The sequence below is a fragment of the Magallana gigas genome, chromosome 4 (assembly GCF_963853765.1).
Source record: "Magallana gigas chromosome 4, xbMagGiga1.1, whole genome shotgun sequence".
Classification (NCBI taxonomy): Eukaryota; Metazoa; Mollusca; class Bivalvia; order Ostreida; family Ostreidae; genus Magallana; species Magallana gigas.
In genome coordinates this window covers 19,355,166-19,382,374 of record NC_088856.1, presented here as the reverse complement: position 1 = coordinate 19,382,374, position 27,209 = coordinate 19,355,166, and the positions used below count along the sequence as shown (strand labels likewise).

The 27,209-nt window shown below is 33.9% G+C and overlaps 1 protein-coding gene across 19 annotated transcripts in view; it reads right to left on the bottom strand.

The window, feature by feature from the left end:
* LOC105327769 (dynein axonemal heavy chain 3) overlaps window positions 1-25,415 on the bottom strand; it is an 80,829-nt gene extending 55,414 nt beyond the window's left edge. For 9 of the 19 annotated variants that reach the window (XM_066081574.1, XM_066081575.1, XM_066081564.1 and 6 more), the window contains exons 1-13: window positions 25,017-25,415; window positions 23,188-23,283; window positions 19,297-19,465; window positions 15,665-15,736; window positions 13,071-13,170; window positions 9,255-9,460; window positions 4,497-4,655; window positions 3,903-4,044; window positions 3,190-3,328; window positions 2,473-2,577; window positions 1,938-2,068; window positions 1,388-1,583; window positions 259-465 (exon numbers count right to left, since the gene is read on the bottom strand). In XM_066081574.1, the coding sequence (XP_065937646.1) occupies window positions 259-465; window positions 1,388-1,583; window positions 1,938-2,068; window positions 2,473-2,577; window positions 3,190-3,328; window positions 3,903-4,044; window positions 4,497-4,655; window positions 9,255-9,460; window positions 13,071-13,170; window positions 15,665-15,736; window positions 19,297-19,465; window positions 23,188-23,283; window positions 25,017-25,031 (1,737 nt within the window). In that variant the 5' untranslated portion in view covers window positions 25,032-25,415. The remainder of the gene's footprint in view (window positions 1-258; window positions 466-1,387; window positions 1,584-1,937; window positions 2,069-2,472; window positions 2,578-3,189; window positions 3,329-3,902; window positions 4,045-4,496; window positions 4,656-9,254; window positions 9,461-13,070; window positions 13,171-15,664; window positions 15,737-19,296; window positions 19,466-23,187; window positions 23,284-25,016) is intronic. The other 10 variants (XM_066081570.1, XM_066081577.1, XM_066081578.1 and 7 more) reach the window with 4 other exon arrangements.
* Between the last annotated feature and the right edge of the window lie 1,794 nt (window positions 25,416-27,209).

Genomic DNA, 27,209 nt, shown 5'->3' with positions numbered 1-27,209 from the left:
ATACTCTGCTTCTTTTCTTCACATTTTTTACACTGTCATATTGTAAATTTTGAATTAACTTGGTGGGTGTAAAAATTTTTTTTTACAATCTGACAACATTTTGTATTTACACCCTCCCAGTAGTGTCAAAATTTACAATATGACAAGTATTTGACAACACACCAACTTTCTATTGCATATGTAATTTCATTACATACTGTATTTTTAAAAGTATACACAAATGAAAGACCTCACATATGCTTATTCCAGATCACTTACCATAAAGAAATGGACAATGTGTATCTTGGTGGGTAGAGCCAGCCCCTTGAACAGTGTGTACTCGCCCTGGTAACTATTGCCTTCACTGTACTCCTCTATCAGGTCCACCAGGTCGTACATCGAGTTGATCACACAGCTCCGCAGCAGGTTAGACATCAGGGAAGCTATGCTGTTAAAGAACTTGTCCATTTTCTTCATGCGTTGTACCTGTAATTCATACAAAGAAAAACTTTTCACATTTCGAGTGATAAGCTAAATAATAAATCTCTACAAAATATACATATACAAAAAATAATTTAATTTTTTTTTTTGGGGGGGGGGGGGGGAGAGGGGCTGTGGGTGGGATAAATTTTAATTTTGGAAATTACTGCTATTGATCCTTCATCAAGGGTTTTATAACTGAGCAGCAGATGTGTCTGTTCCCTCTTTGTTTGACTTGGAGCAAGTTAAAAGTTGTTTCAAATCAAATAAATGTAAAAACTTGTTCTATTCATGCAGTAAACACTTCAATTTTATTTTTACAATATCAATTCACTTTTAACTCCAATTGAAAGTGCACCAAGAAGTTGTTAAGTGCACTATAGCATTTGGAGTGGCCCTGATCCAAGTTACATGTACTTTACTTTTTTTTTCTTTCAGGTGATCAGATAAGGCTTTTCTCTCTCCAATAATATTTAAGAAACACTTAAGACTAGTGAAAAATGACCATTAATCAATAGGCCAGCCTGCGATTTGTCATTTTAATAGCTGACTTTTTATGAGTGTATAATGGGTTATGATTAAACATGTCACTATATCATATTCAAAACTTAAATAATGAAGAGATCAGAAAATTAATCAAAATGCCAACAGCAGTTTACCGTCATAAGTAACTGTTAAATGTTTGCAACATTGAGGGCCCTGTATTCAAACTTGTTTAAGTTGATCTTGCATTGGTCCACTTAACTAAAATTAATATGGATGTTTTTGTTTTGTTAAAAGTACAAGAGTAAATATCTAAAGAAGCACCCGAAATGAAGTTGAAGTGAATTCTTCACTAAAAATTTTGTCAATCTGAACGAGCATTTAAAAAGTGAAAACACTCGGAATTTGGTTGAACTGAATTTCAGGATCTACTGTGGTGACTTACGGAATCCTGTGGCATCCATTCCTCCACAGTCTCGCGGTGGTTGTCCACAATTTCGCAGACCTCTGGCAGCCATTGATAACGAAGCTTCTCTGAGGCAGCCTTACTGGATTGTTTGATGTTCTTGTAGAAATTCTCCATTGTTAGAGGCATGACCTCCCTCAGATGAGGGATGTCGATCAGTCTAAATTCCCCATACCTGCAACAGTTCAAACATTATCACTTTGTCTCTGATGACTCAAAATTAAGTTGTTTAATATAGAAAACAAATAAATATTTGTTCTATATTTGTTCTACAAGTCAACATTATACTTCAAAGCATTTGTGTTTAGCAAATTTTGAAGAAAAGAGAAAAAATACTTCGAAGGCAAAAAATTTCATCTCAGATAGTTTAAATCTAAATCTCACAAGGAAACATGTTCTTGAATTTCTATGATGATCATTGTTTGATTCTATCAAAAAAAAGAACTAAAGTAGCAATGTAATCATCAGGCCTGCTGCTTTACATACTTGGTTTGGAAGTGGTAAAGAATGGTATACATGGTTTACGTACTTGGTTTGGAAGTGGTAGAGAATGGTGTACATGACAGGGTGGGTGATAAACAGGTCGTTCTTCATGAACTCCCGGGTTCTGTTGACCATCTCGTGCCACGGGAACTGGTGCCTTCCTGCAGAATTTGAGGGCTACAAGAAAATAAATATACATTTAGCATTTGTTACTTATTGATTTAGAACTGATGGTTTGATTTTCCTTTAACTCTCAAGGATCTGGATTGTATCTGCAATGATTTTGTCACTTTTTAACCATTTCCCACATATGAAGTACTGTGGAATTATTAGACCTTGCATTTTGTGGGTCCCCATTTCCTGTGAATTTACAACTTCAACAAATTATGAAAAACTTTTTGTATTTAAGGAACCTATAAAACACTGTCAATCCATGAAAATTGGCCCTCAAGAATTTTAAGGATTCCACAATAAAAATGTATCAAGTGAATTATTTTAGTGTACATATTGTGTATTACTGCATTACTGCAATACATGTGCATCAATTGCAGGAATCGATATACTGGTACAACTGAACTGACCTTGGGTGGTATAGGTACCCCCAGCCTCTCCTGCTCCGCTGGATCCAGCAGTATGTAGTCCAGTATGGCTTTCTTTATGGCAGATCTTCTGTCCTCCTCCATTTCCTAAAAGACATTTGGTCATTTAAGAACCATATGACTTCTCAAAACACTTCAATAGGCGTATTTTCTCACAGTTATTTTAAATATTTTACATTTTAACTATCCAAATATGTTATTACTACATATCTATAGCATATATCCATATTTTTCTTTTCAGAAGGCTTTATTTTTTGCTTTTTATGATCGTTTCTTAATTGCAAAAGAAAAAACACCAAAAAGTCATATTATTTTATCATTGTATTTTAGAAATACTAAAAATGACTTATGCAAATCAAAAAGTTTATAGATTTGCCTCATTTCTGCAAAACTTGCAACAAGCAAAACTAAAGGGTATACAGTAAAACACGGTTATAGCAAACACGCTTCTAAAGAATTGACACTTTCAGCGAATTGATTTTCATTCCCGGTGACTATATTACATGTTGTAGACTTGAGGGATATAATGTACGAATTACGCTTTTAACGAAGCAATATTGCCCATCTCTGGCGCTTCGTTATAACCGTGTTTTACTGTATATGCTACACAGAGAGTAGAATTAACAGTCACTTAACATGTACCCTCATGCTCTACTTTATATCAGAAATAAGAAATCTGTTTACAACAAAGAAACCTACCCTAAGAAACCTGCGCTTGGCACTGGGGACGGCTTGTCTGAGGGGGCGGGGAACCAGTTCAAAGATTCCGTGGACGGTCTCTGTCTCCACCTGACTGACCATGCCTGGTTCTATGGCTTTCTCAATCAGCTGGTAGTACCTACAGGTCCACAGAACACAGACCAGTCAACTCAACAATTACAATATTACATGTAATAATAGTGTTCATACAGGTGTCAGAGATACAGTACATAAGAGTGTTCTTGAAAAACATCAAGACACTCATATTTTGCAAATTCTCTATTTTGTATGAATTCTTATATTATTTTTTTCAGTCACATTTACATCATGACATTCATGTTCAAAAGTCATTAAGCTTTAAGTGGAATGCCAGAAATAAACACCCAAAGATATCAGTAGACACAATCTTGTTCAAGAATTGCCTATCTTACGATCTCAAAATTTATAGTCCTCATCTCTCATACGTAATCAGCTTGAATAGGTGTGAGGTAAATGTTTGATATTTTAGGAAATTACTCTGGCTATAACATAAATTTGACAAAAAAGAATTTCACAAAATAAAATGTTCTTCTATCTGTGAAACATAATGTTTAATGTACTTATTGTCTTTGAAAATCTGCATCCTTTATTATATCCTTTTTATCTGACAGACAAATCAGACAAGAAGACAGAGTAATTTCTCTGATAAAGATTACATTACTGTAATGCCTTACCGCTTTTGATCCTCTTCCGTGGGTGTACTAGGTCGGGATAATCCGTGCGTAGAATAGTAAAAGGGAGGGAACTCCACTTTAAGGATTGATCGAGTGTACACATCATGATCCTCATACCCAGAAACCTCAGCATCATTCTTATCTGTAACGGAGGCAAAAAAAGTTAACATACTTCTACCAGGTACATAATTCTGCTTCTAACTTACTTTTAACATCACTGAGAGAATTACTGTGGAATCATTTAAATTCGTGGTGGCCAATTTTTATGGATTGTGGGGTTTTTTTTTTTTGCTTATTTGTGGGGATGTATTTTCATAGATGAGTCGGTTTTCAGTTTGGGGGGCTGCCCATGAATACCATGAAAATTGAGCCACCACAAATTCTAATGGTTCCACAGATTTCAAAGTGATGAAATTCATAAAGGTTATTTAAACTAGATATATTCATGTAAAACAATCAAACAGCCAAACATGTCTATATGTTAAATATACGATAGAAACAGAAACTTTAGTTTAAAAAGTATTAGGCTAATGAAAGAAAAGGAATTAAGCAAAGTATAAACACACGTTTAATCTTATAAATATCATCACTTACCTTCCTCCTCCCCCTGGGAGTTTTCATCCACCTGTGACATCTCTGGGGCGAATCCCGGGGCGTGGATCCCACTGTCTGTGGTTGTCTCATCCACACTGACTGTGCTGTCTGGACCATGCCCATTTCTGTGAGTGGAGCTGTCTGCTGTACTGTGAGTGCCTGTTGACAGATTTCAGATATCAATGATAATTTATACTATATTGTGAGAGCCTGTTGACAGATATCAGATATCAAAGATTATAATGTATTGTGAGAGCATGTTGACACAGGTAACATAATTCAGGTTGTACCGAGAGAGCCTGTTGATACAGATTTTCCAGATATCATAATTCATACTGTACTGTGAGAGCCTTTAGACAGATATCAGATATCAAAGATTATCATGTATTGTGAGACCCTCTTGATACAGATTTCATAATTCATGCTGCCTTAAAAGAGCCTGTTGATAGATATCCCCAATATCATAAACAATTCATACAGTACTGTCAGAGCCTGTTCATAGATACAAAATATCATAGATAATTTATGCTGAATTGTGACAGCCTGATATCCCAAGCATCAAAGATAGTTTTTGGTGCTACAGTGAGAGCCTGTTGACACAGTTATTCAATATTTCAATAATATTTTATGCTATGATGTGAGATCCTACCCATACAGATATCCAAGATATCAAAAATAATTATGCTATATTGTAAGCTTTTGTATCATGGACTGCAGACTAAGACAATAAACATGGTGCCCCTGTCAGAATATTTTATGAGAGCCTGATCAGATTTGTTTGATATTGTAAAAATATACTTGCTAAAAATACTGAAGAGTTCTTGGTCACCAATTGTTTTATATAAGGTTTAAAATTATTACTGATATTGAGAAAGGACCTGTTTCAATAGAATATCATCAATAGAAAATTTAAGAAGAAAAAATTATTTGATTCTTAAATCTACATACAAAAAACATTCAGCTGAGATATCATATACCATAATCTCTTTGTGCGTTGAACTGGTTTTAATTATGTATACTTAAATGTGGATAGACATTTAGTTTAGAACAGACATCCCTAGTAAACATTAAGGACAGGAATATTAATTCACATACCCCTTATTCTTGTCATGCACTAGACATGGTAGAATAGAAAATTAAATATCTCCCTCTTTGTAAATTTACAAAACAGATTACCTCTAATGGCTCTTTAAAAATTCAGCTTTTAATGGAATTGTTTTTCAAGCTTTTGAAACAGACAAGTGAAAATATAAAAAGCATAAAAACTTTAATCTTTTAAATAGCTGTGTACACATATATTAAAAGTGTGCTATACTGTTCGAGAAAAGAATTGGACCATTAAAACTTAATTTTTAAAGATTGGGATTGAAAGACAAATCCTCAAAGACCTACATATGAATGTATACTTTTTTTTAGTTTACAAAGGTAATTTCAATTTGATTAATATACTTATAATGAATTTTAATCCTTGTTTTCAAATCATGATCAAATTACCTTTAAGCAGTTAAGTAATCATTTATTAATTTTCTTATCAGTGGGAAAGTGAATTCATTTTTTAAAATATAATTTATAAATACATGTACATGTATGTAAATGTATTATAAATTGTGTTTATTTACACATGCTTCAATTTTATGAAATTTAACTTCACAATTGTTCAAAACTACTTGAAAAGTACAAACATTGAAGAAGATATTATCAAAACGTCTTAGTTTAATGGAGTGCTCAAAAGATTGTTTATATGTAAAGTTTCTCACAATAATGCTTTAAAATATTTTCTAAATATTCAAAAGATTTTTTTTTTATAACATTTAAATCTTATCTCAAAAAGATCATGCATGCAAAAAGTTTGCATGATCTGCACTAACAAACTTGTCAGACGCCCGTTCTTTATAAAAGATAGAATTGTAGCCTTCAATTCAAGTATTTATATGTAATATATTAATCAAGAAACCTATCACGTAACATAATTGATATCAAAGAAGTGTCAAAAAAGTTCAAACGAGTACCCATTGCATGAAAAACTAAACACATGTTCAAAGGGTACCTCGAAAACCCATGTCACAGGTCTAGCAAGCAAATCAATCATTTCTGACAAGAAAGTCTCAACCCTGGGTCCAAAGATGAACATTCTGTATATAGAGATATAAAGTATGCCAGAAGAAAAAAAAAGCTGGGGTGAAAGGATCTGTCGTAAATGTGTACTCTAGCAGCTAATCATCAGAAATCAATAGGTATTGAGCAAGTTCATCTTACTTCACGAACGCCCCAAGCTCAACAGAGGCGCATATCAATACACATATTGAAAAAAAAAAATCGCATTTCCCGATGCTATCAATGAAACTGATCAATGAGGCACACCTTGTCAATGGGTGAATGTTTAAAATGTCTGCAAATATATATCACACCTTATTTAAAAGTAAATGAGGGATTTATAGCTGGTGAGGTTTTGCATTCTCATAGCTGGGATCTTGACGGTTCGGAACAATACTGTCCTAGGTATAGCGGTCTCTGCCAGGCTTTAAACCCCGCGCGTCTGTCAATCTGGTGTGAGAACTTTATCGACGAGAAATTTCAATTAGTGACAGCCTGGTCACAGATAGCTTGACACTTGAAACATTTCTTATCAGAAAGAACATGCCTACTAACAAGCCCGTATCATCAAGAAAGCAGATATTAAACAGCAGAAATCCACATAGATTCCATGAATTTCAAAAAACAAAACAATTATTTTTTGCATCAGTTGGACTGTCCATCTCCTATTGCATGTACCTGGTATGTTTATTGTACTTTCAATTAAATTGCAATTTTCAATTCCAAACTGATGTGGGAAGCAAAATCTCAATTATAACATACCTCTCTTTTATTATAAGCTGTATAGTACAGACCAGTTAAAAGTTGAGATTTAGATAATTGGTTTGGGACAAACATGGACCCAGACAGGTGTACATACTAAATGAAAATAAGTATGAGTTCCCTAGCAATCGTAAAGAGCTAGGTAAACCTGGCTCAAATTCTGACAGACAGAAAGCTGATTTACTTTTAAAAAGGAAGAAATAGAAGTGAAAAAACCTGTTTAACAACCAACACAAGTGTCACACTATAATAAGCCTGCATGTATAATCTGACCAAAGAACTGAAGGATTTCAAATCCATAAGTAAAGTCAGCTCTGCAGTGCAAGCTTCAAGTACTTACGTAATTTTCTGACATGTACTTTACACAATGGGTGCTTAAAAATTGTCTTCAATATTACGTTGAATTCTAACAAGCAAGAATTAGGTAATTTTGGATTTGTGTGTTGAATTGAATTCCGTATTATTTTCTTTGACTTCTGCATAATGTTTTGCAACTGTTGTGACTATCATGTTTACCTCGGAAAGATAAATATATCCATGTTTGGATGAGTTTTAAATTATAGTGATTTTCAATTTCAAGCACTACCAGTACATATTCTAAAACAAAAACTGAGATAAAACTCATTCTAAGAACCAATTTGAAAACTGCATGAACTAAACTCCTTCCAGTATGCTTCGAAACTGATATAAATCTCATTCTAAGACCTAAAACTGAAAATGAATTCATTCTAAGACCCATATCAATCAGAGACACCTGGGATCCACAATCTAAGATCATTTCACAGCAGGGTCTAAAGGTAATAATTTACCCACAGATCCAAATCCCTTTACACACATACCGAGGACCAGTAAACTCAAGTTCATGTTCAAAATGTTTCAAACAATCTCTAACAAACCTTAGCTATTTCTTTTGTCTTTGATATTGTTAAAATAAAAACAACTAAAACTATTTTCTCTCTTGTTGTCTACGAATCGTGGAAACGCAAATATTTTGTTTTTAAATTTTCACAAAAGAAAATTTGTACGTGTTATAAGTAAAACCGGCTTTCGTATACTAGATTTAACTTTTGGTATCAATCACGTCCCTGCTAAACAACTGTATCCCTCTAAAGGAAACTACGGCAAAGTTATGTGACAGTTTCCCTAAACACCACAACACTGGTATCAAAATCTCTCCATAGAGCAAACAGCTATAATCTTTGATGTTCACAGACCACTCGAATCTGTCCGACATGCCTTGCCTTCATTAGTTCTTCCCTGATAGTCTCTGTATTTTACAAGAGCATATAGCATAATAAAGTGCCAGCCTTCTGAGTTTCTCTTTGTCTCTATCTTCATGCATTGTAGACTAATATTAATTTTTTTTCACATCAAAAGGTCAAAGGATGACTTAAGGTTCAAAACCCCTTTTTTATGATGCACCATTTTATCTGCTTCATCTGATACTTTTACCTGTAATCTAACTAAAACAAACACCCTGCTAGGATTAAATGGCATTAATGCAGATTCTTTAACAGTTTCATCAACAGAGCTTTCCAAGAAGGGTCAAACACTTGGACTTTGTATATTTCAAACAAATATTCATGAAACTTGCAACTGCATGTTGATGCATGTAAACCAAGACTTTTTATTTCAAGGTAAAAACTACTAGAATATAAAACTCTACTGGTACACAAAACCTGTATAAAATCAAATTCTACCCAACGCTGTAAGCTTCACCTACCATTAATATAACCTTACACAGAACTCTCCTCAAATGGGTCTAACACTTTTACAATTCAAGAAAATGGTTAAGAAACTTGGCAAATGTTGATGCATAATGTAAACCTAGAATTATTTTTGGTACAGGCTAACCAACAACCAGCGTATCAAATTCTACAGGCCGCCGGAAGCTTCACCTACCGTTGATATAACTACTGTATCCCGTGTCACTCTGGTTGATAGATGGCGCTGTGTGGACTTTCCCGCGGCTTCCGTTGATGGGGGGTAAAGTCGTCTCCTGGTAAGAAGAGCTGACGTGGCCGTTTCCGTTTGGAATCTCCGGGAGAACGAAGTCCGAGTCTGGGTGGATGATTTTTCCTGTGTCTAGGTTGATAAGTGCATGGAAGCTGTAGGAAAAATTGTAATACACTATAAATGTGGATATCAATTTGTTCCATTTTTTTTATTTATGTTAAATACAAGGCAATTAGCACATAAACTTATGGATATTAGCTCACAGTACTGGTTTTATACTTTTATACACATGAAAATTCCAACGTTTTACACAAATTATGGTAATTTTTGCATAGCCGAGCTATAGATGAAAAATATCGAAGAACTATATCAAGGAAAAAGGAAATTAATGTAAAAGTCTGGAATGGCGGACTGCTCATATTCAAACCTGCTAACTTCAAACACAAAAGGATTGTGGTTGTCTGTTTTACTTCTGAGCAAACATTACTGATACACTTTCACTATAATACTTACAACATCAGAAACTTTTTCAAAATGAAAGAAGTAGAATTCTTCTATTAGGGGTACATAAACAAAGAATTCTGAGATTAAAGACTGAGTTATCAAACTTTGCTGAAGAGGAGACAACATTAAGACAGAACAACAGCTGAAACTCTGTTATAATTTAAGACAATTAAGCACATGAAAAAAAATCATTTAGTTGATGGATCCTTTGATGTGTTAGGTGGTATGATTTACTGTGCCTCTATTATGTATCTATAGACATGATAGATGTTGTCCCTATTACATCAGACCTTCATTCAATCTCATAAAATCTCTGTAAGTATCAGGGGGAAAAAAACGGTGTCTTCATTTGTTTGATTGATGCCGACATTACCTGCTCAATAATTCATCAAGACATAATGTCGGAAAGAAAAAAATCCATGCTATTAAAAAACCTTTAACCTTAATTAAATGTCCTTTATTTCCTATCATCCAAAGCCGGCCATCAATAATTCACTAGATCTGTGAAGAAGATAAGGATCAATATCCAAAACTTTTAGGCCTGTGAAAATTCACAGAAACCAACTGGAAACTTAAGATAGGCTAGAGGACAGTTAACACTGAAGACTGACAATCTCTTACAACCAGCTGTGACAAGAAACCTCAATCACTTTGACATTTCATTGCATCATCACCAGAATCTTTCACACAACTAACATTACCACAAGTACTTCTAATAGAATCTTTGGCAACTTTCAATTACTATAATCTTATGTATATATTTACTATTACTAAAATCTTATATAATACAAACTGCCTTTAATTACTATAGAATCTTAGACAATTACTGAATCACTAGAATTTTTGACAATTAATTAACTTACTTTCACTAAAATCTCTAACAACTTTACTATAATTTATACCATAAACTTAAAAAATTAATTGCCTGTCTATAAAATCTTTTTTTTTTGCTATACCTATCATTAGAAGTTGTTCAGAATTCTAGTGAGGTCATTCATCTCTGGAATCTCTACAATCACTGACAATCTGCTGTCACTAGGAGTTACAATCACTGACAACTTACAGTAGAAACTACAATCACTGACAACTTACAGTACAAACTACAATCACTAACAACTTACAGTAGAAACTACAATCACTGACAACTTGCTGTAGAAACTATAATAGCCGACAACTTGCTGTAGAAACTACAATCACTGACAACTTACAGTAGAAACTACAATCACTGACAACTTGCTGTAGAAACTACAGTCACTGACAACTTACAGTAGAAACTATAATCACTGACAACTTGCAGTAGACACTTCAATCACTGACTACTTGCAGTAGAAACTTCAATCACTGACAACTTGCTCTAGAATCTACAATCACTGACAACTTACAGTAGAAACTACAATCACTGACAACTTGCAATAGAAACTACAATCACTGACAACTTACAGTAGAAACTACAATTACTGACAACTTGCTGTAGAAACTACAATCACTGACAATTTACAGTAGAAACTACAATCACTAACAACTTACAGTAGAAACTACAATCACTGACAACTTGCAGTAGAAACTACAATCACTGACATTTTGCAGTAGAAACTACAATCACTGACAACTTACAGTAGAAACTACAATCACTGACAACTTGCGGTAGAAACTACAATCACTGACATTTTACGGTAGAAACTACAATCATTGACAACTTTTGCTTTTACAAAAAACATGCAACTGTAAAGATAGAATCATTGAAAACTGACTGTCACTAGAAACTGACAACTGCGAGTAAATCACTTGAATGACACTTTACCGATACAGTAACTGAAACCTATGAATTTATTACTGACGAAGAAATTTTCAACTGCTGACAGAACTCACAAAAAATCATTAAACTACTGACAACTTTATCACAAGGTTACACACTTTCTGAAAAGTGGAAACCTTACACTTAAAATTTCAACATTGCTTAAATATAAACATGGAAAATCAATTAAGTCATCTTATATCAAACTTCACCATAAAAATAAAAACCGCAGTGCATGTTCACACTTATAATTCTACAATAACAAAACAACTTTTTAACTCAAATCTTAAAAATTCAAGAAAATTCAAATTAAAAAAAATTTATTCCTTATTTGTTTAAGCATATTTACTGTCTTCTCCAAGGTTATAACTTTAGCTAGGTTTGCTCAGTGTTCCATTCGACTACGTTTCAATTGTAACAAGATATTCACTGACACATGTAAATGGAAAACTGTAAGTAGTTGTCAAAAATATCTTTTAATTTTCATATAGAAATTGCAAATTGATCTTTACAACAATAATACTTTAATCTTAATGGCTGCTACATTCCAAAAGCATGAACCAAATTTTATTTTAAAAGGTCCAATCCAGAGTTATATTTAGATTTTTATGTAACCAAAATTAAAGGGTATACTATCAACATTGAAGAAAAGTACAAATGTATTTTATAAGTTCACCCATTAAATTGCCTTGACTGATAATTTAAATGTAATGGTAGCAATACACTATTTTCTACCTTTTTAATTTTGACAGCCTACTGAACTGTTAACAAAAGGACAATTTAATACATGTAGAAAAATTACTTTTCATCAAATGTTAATTTGCAATATATTCTAGTGTACACCTTAAAATTCACTATATTTAGAATTTTGTACCCATTTCCCTTAGAAATTAACCCCCTACAAATCTAACCTCATTGCCCGATAAAAATCAAAGCACTAAAAGTACTGAAAGGCCCTTACAAAGGCTTATAGATGGTTCTGGCAATTACATAGTATTATTTACCTCTTGGAAAACAGGAGCTTGATACTTTTTAACAAAATTATATGATGTGGAATTTGATTATAATATAATGTAATGTAATACAAGTAATTTCATTACCGTACATCATGATGTCAATTGTGATTGGCTATGTAAATTCAGTTACCAATAAGATGATGTAATTGAAGACCGGCCGCCCAACCTCTTTAACATTAATTATTTTCAATACTAACTTTTTTAATATGTAATATTTTTGTACTAATTCAACATTTCTGTTACAAAGCTTCTAAACATTGATCACTGATGTTGTCTTTGGCTACATATGTGGGTTTAAATCCAGGAAGTAAGTAAGCTATGCTGTCAATTAAATGAGCTTTAAAGTTTGATTGAAAACTAATATGTAAATAAAGCACAAACACCATTTCACTAGAGTAACACTGGGTTGCATTTGAGACAGTGTTTTGAACTTCTTGACCCCCTCACCTTTTTCTCCTTGGGTCAGCACTAACATGTGTCCTCGGTACAGGACTAGGCGTTCTAGCTTGTCTTGGAGCCAAATAAAAATTCTCCTCAGTTGTGAAATCTACAACAACAAAATTTTTGATATAAACATTTACCTTTAATGATTGTAACTGCTAAATAAGCACATACAAGATTTATATGTCTTGTACAGAATGTATAATCCTATATCATCTCAATACATGTGATTTCTTTGATCATTGTTGAAAAGTTAATTTCTTTAAAAAGTCAAACAGCTCAGATTAAAAGAGATATTTTTTACAAGGTTTATTTAGCAATTACTTCACATTTCGACCATGCCTGTGCATGCATGTTTAATCGAAGTCCAGTTGAAGTATCATGGAATCTTATGAACTCTTTTGAGTTCACTGACTCTCAATAAATTAGGAAGTAACTTCAGTTGGAAACTTCAACAATATCAAAGAGATCACGATAAGATATCTGACATACCACCTGTATGTGCAATTATGTGTCAACATCACCTTAAACATATTTTTTTCTCTCTTATGTCTACAAGTATCACCCCTCCTTTCCAAACACAATATAGTAATTTGACTCAAAGAAATTAAATTCTTTGTCCTGCACACGACAGTATTTGCCTGGACAGTGCATTAAAAAACCCAAATAATTAATTTCATTCAACTCATTTTCAATTCTAATATTTGATCTCCTTTACGCTCGATAAAGAATGAGGGCAAACACACACTTGTCATGCCAGTGATATTAAAGGACAAAAATGTCCCTCTTTTTGTGTATTGACTTTTAAACCTTTTCAGAGAAATAATGCTTTACTCATTGAATATACCTAAGAAGCATGGGTGGATTTATGAGACTCAAATTTGAGGTTATAAATTACACAGGAAATCTACATACTAATTGAAATTTACTTATGATTAGGTACAGTGTTTGCCCTTTTTTCCTACATATTAACAAATCTTGTTGTTTGAATGAATTTTAAGTAAATTCCACATAAAATACACTCCTCTAATAGAACCATTTTGACAAGGCCTTGGACTTTCAGTTAGGATGTCATATCTATTTCTTGCATCAAAACAAGTTAAAATGACGCTGGTTTCAAGCAAAATATACACCGACTATATAGTTTTCAATCATAGGCAAGACAAATCTTGTTGATTTCAAAGAGCCATGGCTGAATGGCCAGCCATGAAATATACTTGCCTACGTTACATTGCCGACTGAAACAACAACCCTAAGTCCAATTTTGTTAAAATGGTTCCAATAGAATTCTTCGATTCATAGAGACCCAACATTCATGACTTTTCCTTTAATCCCATACACAGGTGGGCAGTAGAAGTGGGATTAAAGTATTAATTCATATCCATTTCTAACATCTATTAATAGTCTAGACATTTACATAATCAACTTGCTGAATAAGATATAACCATTCACAATCTGCTTTTTTTTAACAGCATATTGCTAATCTTAGTAGTAATCCAACTGTTTCATACAAATATGTTTTAAATGCCAAGTAAATATATCATGTATATAGTGGCATGATTTTTTTCTCCTTTTTGTGATCAATATAATCTTCCACCAAACCAAAGTGACAGAAAAGTTTCTACATTTGATATTAAATGTATATTAAAAAGAATAAATGCATGCATTGTTTTAAAAAAAAGTTCTAAAAATCCTATCACTATAGAGACAAACTTATTGTCTTTCTTTTAAAGAACAGTGGAATTATGTAAACTGCTAATTATAACCAATCTATATTTGTGTTGACCAACTACCATCTACAGTCTTAAGAAATAAAAAAGATTTGAAAAAAAAGAACTAGTCTATTATAGTTAATATAGACATGAATATTCATTGTATCAAAAGCTATTTAACACTGTATTCAATATTCAACATAACATGGTCACTGCTTAGGCAATTACCGGTAATATCATTCAAGAACATATCAGAGCAAAAATTTAAATAATTTTTCATTAAAATATATCAAAGGAAAATCTCCCATAACAGCTATTACAGCAATTCAATAAATTTTGTCAATTAATCAATCACTCAGAATTGTGACATCATAAAAAATACACATATTTTATGGTCAGATGAAAATCTCTTTAGAGAATCATTTTATATCATAACCATAAAACATTAATAGTCTGCATGGCTATCAGGTAATCCAATTCTCAAATCTGCTAAGTAAATACATGTACAGTTACATTGCACAATGGATGACAAAAAACACACTTAAATTTTCAAGTATTAATGTGCTATTCAAATAAAACCAAATGCAACAATAGGTCTTAACATCAACACATTTGATACAGTGTATTGTTTGGCTCGGTTTCACATACATGGATATTGCTAAAGAAAAGTGTTTATTATTAATTCAAAGTGTTCAAAAACAAAATTAGCTATCAAAGAAAAAAAATCTCATTACTTATCAAATGTGAATTAAATAGAATGCATACAAATGCAAGAAAGGATTAGGCACACAAACTGAAGTGTAAAAAGGTCTAGTTGTTGCTATTGTACACAAAACCTTTGTTACTCCACTGCATACGCTGGGGTTGTATGCGTTCTGTTGTACCTACCCTTTGAGTTGGATCGACTGCGGTCATACCTCTGTGTTTCGACAGAGGTAAATGGGCGATCAGACAGAGAAACTAGGGAAAACAGTATATTATATATACATGCAATAAAACTCACCATTTATTATTGTTACCAATTAAGTCAAATCAGACGGCAAAATGCTTTGTAATATATCACAGTTCATATGAACAATTTAATAAAGCTCTTGAAATTCTATGAAAATTAATAATGCATCAAATTATATCTAGGTAAAGTGCAAAGTCTTTCAAAGTTTTCCCCCTAGGGATAGATTGAAGTTTTATAACATCTTTTTGTAAATGACGTTATTCCAAAGAAAATATGAAATCTTTATTGAAGCAATTACTTCTAGAACTCTTGCTGCCTCATAAAATATTGCGTCCTTGAAAAATGAAAGGCTTGAAATACACCCTACATCGAGAATATTACTGTTTGTTTTGGGGTGTTTGGGGTCAACTGATTAAATATAATAAACTTGAAGTGTGTATTGGCTGCCAGTTTGGTGTTGAATTGGTCCAGACAACAAGCAACAAAATCAAACAATGAATACCGCAGGATTCCACTGTATACCTTAGTTCAGTAACAATGTAACTTTAATACCAGACATTTTTGCATACATCCATGCCTTAATTGTCAATTTCTCATTTGAAAAAAGACCACTGGTACCAGTAATCGTTTAATTTCTTTTTCTTTGTATCAAACTTGCATACATACTGTTTTTTCTTATATCTTTTTAAGATTAAAGGAAATCAGAATTTTTTCAAAACTAAGTCTATGTAAATGTTGAACGACGACAGTCTTGTTAGCTTTTTAAAGCAATGTTTTAGTGCTTTGAGTTGAAAGCAAATATTACATACATAACTAAATAAGGTCTTTAGTTCTTTTAATACAGGACCAATGTCTGAGTATCTGAGGACTGAATGTAAAATTCATTGTTCCTTTCATTTTTCACACAGAATGCTGGAGACAACTTCAACTGTTAATACAGTCAATTGTTTCAAAGACTTGCGCCCCCCCCCCCTTCCCACTCTACCCTCCCCCCTCCCCCCCCCCCCCCCCCCCCCCAAAGGAAAATATGAAATCAACCTCAATTTTATAACACCTGTTCTTTTAAACATATCCTTGTGTGTGTCATATACGGTTAACCTTTGTTATCTCGAACACTGATATCTTGAATAAAATGTATATGTATTTTACCCTTGATATCTCACATACCCGGTACTCTGTTATCTCTAAGTTTTCAAACAGTCCCATCTAGTTCGAGGTATCTTAGTTTGACTGTATAAGATACTCATCATAACCCCCCTCTCCACCTCATTTTTTTTAAATTTAACAATTGTGTGGTTTACAACAAATGGAGAATCATGCATTTTCTCTTCCTAGATCCTGTGTCATTTCAACCTTCTAATTTAATTTTATCAGCTATCCCCAAATCAATTCTTCAATACCATTTGTGTAACAATCGTAATATCTTTGTGAAATTAATCACTTAAAAGGATCAATTATATCGGCAGATAGCACGGCATTATCACATACGCCCCTAACCCCTGGATTTGTATGTCTCTACATGAAAAACTTGTGTCAACTGTTATCCAGGATTTTATCAAGAATTTTTTAATTTCTGTATCTTTAACATTGGCCTTCATTGTACTGTCCCTGCTAATATTCAAGATAAAAAATGCATTGTCACAATGCTTAATTTAAGCGGAAAACCCTTCTATTGTAAATGTTATTGTGCAACTTTGATTTTTAATCATTTGGATATCAAATATCCTGAGATAATTCACCTTTCGGAAATTCCCTGATGTTTCTTAAACATGTATATCAAAATTTTATGCGTGCGTCAACAAGAAATTCTATCTTTATTCAATATTGGATGAAAATTCAGACCTTTACCGATGTACAAAACACACATACACCAGCCGGTATGCTGCAGATTGAGATGAGATACACAATGCATGTATTGTCTTATGCCAAAAGTTTCAGATTAAACAATTTTTATGTTTACACAATTGAAATAAATGGAAAACTAAAAAGAAGTCATTTTCATTATTTAACAACACTTTTAAAAGCTCAAAATCTTAATATACTACAGTATTGCATGGGTAAGTATACTTTCATGCATGTTAAAAACATGTTAACAATTTTTTTTTTACAATTCATGGCGTTGTGATACAGGTATCATAACATACTATACTTTACCATGTTATATTAAATAATTTTACCAGTAATTCTGAATTATTTTAATATAATTGTTCTTTTTTTTTAACTTCAAAACAAGCAATCAACAGCTTGGCAGATAGTAATTTTAAAATAGAGTTTTCTTTAAGTATATATAGACAAAGTTCAATCTAACTGCAGTCCTAAACTTATTTTTAAAATTGTCACTTGATAATGCAGATAAATTTTGAAAATTTCACTTAATGTTTTTATTTTTCTTAGTTAAAACTTCTTGTAAAGGACCTACATGGGTGTAAACAAGTCATTTATTAAATCCAAGTTCCATTCATACATACCAATAATCCCCACTCATGGTACAAAAATTCCCACAAGAATAGGAGGGGAATATGGGTGCAGCCATACCTTAATAAGACTTAATTTTATTTTTATCACATATTTTAGCATGATCCGCCTTAAATTAGACTAATCCACATGGCGCTGATATTGACTTTTAACGGATTATGGAAACATGAATTCAATTTTTAAAAAGGCACCCACTGTTAAAAGCCTTCACAGTGCTTTGAAAACACAATGTAAAAGTCAGAAGTGATAACGTGATCTGCCTCTGCATTATACAGCCTAGGGTTATTGGGAGACAAGATTTTGATGCAGAAAAGGCTTCTCATGTTTGGGGTTTAATTTTCTATAATGATCTTATCATGTAAGCAGAATCTGCCCTATGACTTTAAATGCTATTACTCCATGTATAGTCAAATGTTTACTTCTCACAATTTTGAGCAATAAAATATTATTCTCTCTCTCTCTCTCTCTCTCTCTCTCTCTCTCTCTCTCTCTCTCTCTCTCCCTCTCCTAGACTGCATGGTGAAATGTCAAAATTGCTGAAAGTTTTACACTCTCCCTTCCCATTCTTCAAATGGTGAGAGAGGTAGAAGAAAATATATCTGATACCATTAACCCCGTTTATTTTAAAGTATCGTAATCTTATATCTATATTGAGTTTACAAATGGTGAGAATTCAATATTCAAGATTATCATCTACTCATTCCCACATTCAATTTCATTACCTTCCCTCTTAGCAGGAGAGTAATGATCTAAATTTGACATTCTAATTCAAAAGAGCATCCAATCAAAGTAAAATGCATGGATTAAGAAAACTTCCACCAATGCAATATTCTCTAAATTTTCACATATTTTCTAGAGGTTGAGTAGGGTTTTGTGTTTGCTGGATGCTGAACTTTTAAAAATTAATATTGACAAAACTTTAATGTTAAGCGAGTTTAACCACAAGGAAACTTATTTACCAACTGAATATGTAAGATGACCTACTACATGGAAATCTCTCCTTTTTATACACCTAAACAAAATTTTATAACCAAACACTTCTATAGATTTAAATTAATTCACAGAATTTGTCACTCCTAAAATGTATACTCACTTTGTTTTGTGGTCTCGTAGATGAAGGAGGCAGTCAGATGCCGAGCCTTGGGGCTGTAGTTGTTACCGATAGAATCACTGACATGCCGGAAGTGTTTCTTCTCTTTGATTGGGGCGGCCTGGGTCCATGACCCCCGCTCTAAAATCTTTGGTTTCTCACTGTATGCAGGCTATTCAAAATAAAAGGTTAGGTTACACGACAATACAGCGAGATGTTGTATGATAATAGTTATTAAAAAAGAGCATCTGCACCAGGAGTTTCATAATTACTGAAAGCAAAAGTTACAAAGCCACAAAAATATCTGACAATGAAACACTAGGCCTGCAATTATCAGTACTGGCGTGCGACCAGTTGTCACCAAGTACCATTTCTCGCCAGTACATTGCGACGTTTTTTTCGTATATAATTTTAAGTGTTGATAAATGACATCACAATGTACTGGCGAGAAATGGTACTTGGCGAGAACTGGTCGCACGCCAGTACATTTATTGATATGTATTTTTAAAAATAAAAACAATGTCTCTAAATTTAGTAAATAAGACTAGTGGTTCAGTTTTCATGCAGTTCTGTCAATCAGATATAAACAAATTTTCTTTGTACCAATATCTAAATTATTAAAAAAGTAGGCCAGAGACCTACATAACAGCACCCCCCTAGGCCATAGAGACCTACATAACAGCACCCCCCCCCCCTCCCCCCGGTTGGCCTCACACATTAATGTAATTCCACAGCTTATAAATAATCAAATAGTGTATTCTGCCTTTGTGTTGAGACCTGGTATGTTTAATCTATATAACCATGCTTTGCCTGTAATTACCCGAGCATCCTCATCAATTTCCTTCAATTTCGAGAGGCAAGCACTCAAGGAGGTCACAATCTGAACGATCCTGTGTACAATTTTTTTGAGTGGATTTTATGTTTTAAACAAAACTGTTGTCTACCTCTTTCACTCAAAGTTTGCTTCGTTGAAGCATATATCATCCTAATGTGACCAGTTATTGTGATGCCTGCTTGTTACCGTGTTTTTACCCTTTCCCGCTTCTTTTCAGCATCGATGTCACACTTTCTTCCTCCAAACACAAAAGAGCTTATCAAAGGGATGGTGATTAGAGGTTGGGGGGGGGGGGCTGCATTTGAGAAACAATTTGCTCGTTTACAGTGTGGAAATCTCCAGTAGATCTCAATTTTTTACTTTCCAAGTAGCAGGTAGACGCTGGATATATTCTGGACCAATTCTGGAAGTAGCAAACGAATACACCCCTGGGCTAATCATGCTTCGCCTACATCATGAGGAGACGCACAAGTGTGTCAATGGAGGTCGGGGGGGGGGGGGGGGGGGTGAATTTGCGGCGTATTGTAGAGCCCTACGAATCCTGAATTTTTTCCTGGGATCTATGAGGGATATTTCCGTCCGTTTGCTGTGAATTTGCGGTGCCCTAAACTTGAGTATTGTCAGGGACGTATATACTAACATATACTTGTATGTTATATACATGTATGTCTATGGTATTGCAGGCACGTAGCATCAGAGGGGGGGGGGGCAGGGGCTGCTTTGTTGCTTGTCAAGATTTTTTTGGATGAGTCTGCCCCCCCCCCCGCCCCCACTTTCAGAAACAATGCTACGTGCCTGTATTGTAGAGCCATACGAATCCAGAATTTTTTCCTGGGATCTATGAGGGATACTTCCGTCAGTTGCAGGGGGTGGGATGTTCCACTGAAGGTCTTTTTTCAGGTAACTTGACCAGTGAATTTAAGAAGTTTTAATTTTTCAATTCGGGGAGGGGGGGGGGTTGGTTCGAATCCCTACCCCTCACCCCCTCTTGATCAGTGCATGCTATCTCTGACTGTGAGTTCAAATCATCATATCTCCCTGAGTAACGTGCTAGCTATTTAGTCAAATATTGGTTTTTTTTAACTTTTCAATCATTTGATAAACTATTTCAAATATGTATGTACATTTGTATTTTGACATATTTATGTATGGTGTTTAACATAAATATATAGAAGACACTGTATTGAATGTATAGAAACATACATATATACTAATCTGTCCTAGCTCTTTCAATCATCCAACTCTTTCCCTCTTGTATACATGTATGTTTATTGAATGTTATGTACATTGGATGTTGTATGTACAGTCTTCATGTTGCCCCTTGAGGGTCCTTAATTGGTTAATACAGAAATTGAAATTGAAATTGAATTGAATTGAAATATAGCACTTTTGATGTAAATCGAACGAGAACTAAAATATCAAAAAGCAGGGTTATATAATTATTATACGCACGTGATTAAAGATATAGACTTCTAAATAGTTTCTAAACAAAGATAAGAATCGATGAAAATTGCAAATGTGGCCGTTGTTTAAAAAAAAATATCGCCACCATCGAACCAGAAATTGTTCAATGTCGTCGGAAATTAGAAAAGAGTTTTCTTTCTGTAAAGCATCCTTTTGTAGCCGGACGTAGAATCGTAATTGATGTCTAATTGACTGTATTCAACGCCAAAAAAATCATAGCAAGAGAGAAGAAAATGGAATTGTTTTATTGGACAAGATTTTATAGCGCTCAATAATGTTTCGCTGCCTTTCACCATTTCAAGTTCATGCGAGGTATATATGAGCTTATAATTATCAGGTTTTACCTTTTTATAATGGAAGAAAAAACTACACTTTTATTTTGAAATAATACAATGTGTTTGGGGACTATAATTGCTCTGTGTTTCAAGGTGCATAAAATAATTATAGTTTTACAAAGGATCTGAAAGGCACACGATGTCTCAAATTCGGGGTCTGTCACAGAGGGACTATTATTTTGTACTTAACAAGCAATTCCAACCCTCGCACGCAGAGGAGAGAGAGAGAGAGAGAGAGAGAGAGAGAGAGAGAGAGAGAGAGAGAGAGAGATCATGTCCTCTGTTACATTTGTACATAAAAATTGCTATCTCTAAGTCTATAGATGACTAAGATTCCAACGTTAAAAATCACAACACGAAACCAGTTGACTGTTGCGATAGTATGCAATGATATGTAATATTTTCCTAGTTATTGATCTTGGAATCCGATTTTCAAATCGGAGATTGTACACGTTCAAGCCTTGAGACGAATATACCCCGTGGCGATTGAAAATAAAAGTATGTGCTGGTACAAACAATTGGCTAGACGTGGGAAAACTTTTACTGCCAGGATTAGAAGAATACCATCCGTCCCCTACCCCCCAAGATATTATAGAACCTTCTCGTGATTTGAAAAAAAAAATACGAAAGAAGTAACTAAAAACTATAATGTATATTGTTCATTTAATAATTTTGGTGTAAACCATTTGAAAATAACCTAAAACTATAGTGATGTATGTAAAATTATAGATGTAAGTATAGTATTTACAAATTAGATCCTTAAAGTAGGCCCATCCTGCTAATTCAGAATGCATTGCTCCAAACGTTATGTCTTTCCAAAAAATTATTTTAGAATTTTGAAATTTGTTGTTGTGACTACTTTGTTATGTATGCACACGAACTGAATCGACGACATTCAATATGATCTATATCAACTTTAAAGAACAATTTTGATTTCTTTTTCGAACGATAATAAAAATAGTTCTGACAAATATACGGAGACAGTATATATTTGTGCAAATTTGGCAAACTTCTACCCGTGAAAAATTACATTTCAATGAATAAATGAACTTCCTGGAATTTGAACAACCCGTTGGAGAAACGTTTGGAGGACGAAATGTATCGCTTCGTTTTCAAACGGAATGTATGGATTGCCAATGAGGCCCCTTATGGCATTAATAACATCGTCGGAAACTGTTGTTTTTGTCATCCGTTTTAATGTTGAACACAACAAAATGGATAGCAATATAGAGTTTTAGCAAAGCAATAATCCTGTCTCACCTCTCTGGCACTCAGGGGCGGGAGATGTTGTATGATCCCGGGTCGGTGTTTTATCTCAAACTCGTTGGGCTGAGATATTGAGATTCCGAGATGACCCTGAAAAAATATGGATAAGAATGAAAAAAAATCTTCATTGTGCTATTATATTTATTACCATAAGAGAGAGAGAGAGAGAGAGAGAGAGAGAGAGAGAGAGAGAGAGAGAGAGAGAGAGAGAGAGAGAGATGAACACCAAGGAGGAAACAACTTGTTTTTTTTAAAAATTATATCATATGCCATTTCCAACTTTTTTTAGAATAATAGAAAGTTAAACGTATAGATAATACACGTATGAAAAATAGATTAAAGTGAATAATTTGACCGAAAACGGTACTAGGAAGCATACATGTGTTAATTTGATGAACGACTTTGACTCAGTCCGCGACAGGAATTTGGATAGAAGAACACATTCTTAAAAACATTCCTGCATTTTTGGCCTAATTTTTTTTCTATCACCGTGTACTCAACTACTTACAAGTTCACGACCTGAGTATATTGTAGTACGTGTACAATCTAACAGACATAGTTCAATAGTTCGAGCAACAACTAGCCATGGCCTACATCTCTCTCTATATATATACATGAACACATGCTGACTTGAGAGTGTTGCCATAATTTCTTTATACTACCCATAGCACGAATACGTGTATATGATAAATATATGGAAGTTAATCCGGGTGTTTACCCGCCAGCGTATGTAGCCAACAAATACTTAATCGATCTGACTGGGATCCAAACAAATACTTAATCGATCGGAAACGAGGATAGATCTTAATTATGCCCCCGATATTTAAAGTTACAATGTAAATAACTTTCAACAGTTCAAACCAAATACATGTTAATGAACTAGTTTTTAATTAAAACCATTATAATACGTTCCAATCACACGCTTATAATAGTTCGTGGTATTATGATTTTTAACTGCGTAAGAGGTTTATCTTGACTTTTAGCATATAATCGGGAATTTGTTTTGCATGCAATAAAGTTTGACACATATTTTCAACTACACCTACTTTTCTGAAAACGCGTGTAAACATGAAGATGATTCGCCGTGATTTAAAGAAATAGAAGAATACATAGTCAGGGTTAAATACTAGGCATATACAATGTACGAAATAACGCCCTCTCTCTCTCTCTCTCTCTCTCTCTCTCTCTCTCTCTCTCTCTCTCTCTCTCTCTCTGTATACATATTTCGCTGTGCAGAAAAGTATACACCAATAGTATTTACATGCAGGTAAACATATATACACGAAAATTTCAGGTATGAGCCCGTTTACATTGAGCTCAGTTGGGGCACAATTGGTTTGCACGTTGCATTGTCTACCTGAAGATTACGCGACACGAAGTTGTAATAAGACTTTTTTCCTGTTTGTTTATGAGCTGAGTAGAGAAAGTCCGTTTGAATAGATAGCTCTCAAATTATACAAGGTTTGTTGAAGTAATATTGCAGATTTATTCAAGAAATAAAATATATCAGAACGGGCACTAGTGCTAAAGCTGTTAAGCTTAAAGAATACGTCTCTGAAATTAAGGGGAAAAAATGGATATTACAGAGTTGGTAGATGTATTTTAACAATTCGTTTTCACTTATTTAAAACTTGTCATTTCTTCTGACTGGTAGATGATACCCCATAATTTAAAACCTTGCCAGTAAATAGGGCTTACACAACGTACAAACCTTCCTTTCTAATGCGTGAGAAGACTCTTTAAACTTCGTAAGAATGAAATCAATTTGAATCGAACCATTAAAAAAAAATCAACAAGGTATGTGTAACTGTAAACTTTCTTACCGGTTTCAAAGGCATGGTGACAAGTTGTCAGTTTGTTCACTACATAATCAACTACATCTATATATCCCTAGTTATCATTTGAAAGAAACCTGCATCATCTGAACTTGTATATATCCACATATATAGAGAAAACAATTAAAATGAATTTCACATTTCACATCCGACTTTCACTTAAATTTCCTTTTCGTTTTCCCGTCACACTTCAACTCCTTTAGCCAACTCTTTAAATCGAGCACCTGTTCTTATGCAAATGAGTTGCTCTGGTAACTATAAACAATATGCTGAGAGGCCACCTCATGGACGACCCGATCCACCAGAAAATTGTTTGATTACACCATTTAAAAGGAAAAGCGTAAAAACATTGTCATTGTCAGTACTAGAGAGGGCTAGAGAGGCACCGTCGGAGCTGATCCGGACATATATTATAGTTTTTAATTTTTTTTCTAGGGGGAAGTGTCACGCTAATTTTCGAGATAGGAAGCTCAGCGGGTGAAGGAATTGAAGAGGAGATCTACTGTGTAAATAAGAGACACAGAAGGATATATAAATTTACCGCAAGTTTACCTATGATAGGGAACTCTCAGGTAGAACGAATTATTGACTTTCCCCATGCGGGGGTCTGTATCTACATCGACGCACCCCTCCTATACATACGCCGGTACCTGCTCCCCTAGTCACAACAGACTATACTATAGTAACTCACAGGGATAATTTATATGACATCTCTTTTACCTATATCCTTTAAAAATGCGTTCAAAATATTGGAAAGCGCTACTGGGATCTGCTTTCCAAATCAGAGAGAGAGAGAGAGAGAGAGAGAGAGAGAGAGAGAGAGAGAGAGAGAGAGAGCACATTTGCCAGCGACGCGACAGTACATTGTATTTCAGTGTACATTCTAATTAATTATTAATTGATCAACGTCTACAATGTACACAATCTTTTTTGTAACATTAAGAAGCAGGCAGTACGTAATCCAAGCTCCAACCAAGAATCTTATTTACGAGGTGAATAACTTAAAAGCAAACTTTCAATTCACCGCTGCGCTCCGACTGCATAACTGAGATATATCGATACTATAGTCAAAATAAAAGGCTTTACATTCCCAGTGTTTATAGAATTCGATAGAAAATTGTATTATAAGTATATAATGTAACCTTTAATTATAGCGAGAAATTACAGGTTTGCGTGTATCGATGTTTACTAAAATGTAATATTTAATCAATAAATCGACTGAATAAAAAATAAATAAAAAGAAAAGCATCCACCCCTTTAAAAATAAGACAAAAGTCCACGCACGATTCACGATGATCATTGCTTTGTTGCAGGGGGGACAACTCTTGTAAAAGTTTCGTCGACGTACCTAATTAATCTGCTAAACTTTGCTGGAATATATGAAATTTGATTTCCAAACTGTTGTTTAAGCTTAACTTGTTCATTCTAAAAAGATGCAGTAGAGAGAGAGAGAGAGAGAGAGAGAGAGAGAGAGAGAGAGAGAGAGAGAGAGAGAGAGAGAGAGAGAGAGATTCATTTATTATCTCAAAACCACGTAAATGATACAAGAGGTACATTATAAATATATAACCTATATATACAAAGTCAGAGAGAGAGAGAGAGAGAGAGAGAGAGAGAGAGAGAGAGAGAGAGAGAGAGAGCACATTTGCCAGCGACGCGACAGTACATTGTATTTCAGTGTACATTCTAATTAATTATTAATTGATCAAGATAGACAGAGAGAGAGAGAGAGGTTCATTTATTATCTCAAAACCATGTAAATGATACAAGAGGTACATTATAAATATATAACCTTTATATACAAAGTCTGAGAGAGAGAGAGAGAGAGATAGAGAGAGAGAGATTGTTTGACATATTGACAATAATGTTAGGGTGTATTCATTGTTCGATTTAAAGGTATACTCAAGAATGCTCCGTAAAATGACACTGAAACCTAATTGAACTAACAGTTTGTACTTTGTTTGCAATAACAAACGGTCGAACAGTTTAAAAAAAAACCATATTTTGTGTATTGCCTGAACAACACAGCTCTTTAAACAATGGTCTTAAATTTACTACATGTATATATATGGTTGTAATATCTTAATTTTATTGTAGTCCGGCCAATTTATCTTAAAAGTAACACATTCTAAATTTATCAAAATGTCTACATGTTTAAGGAATTTAAGGGGTAAAGCAATT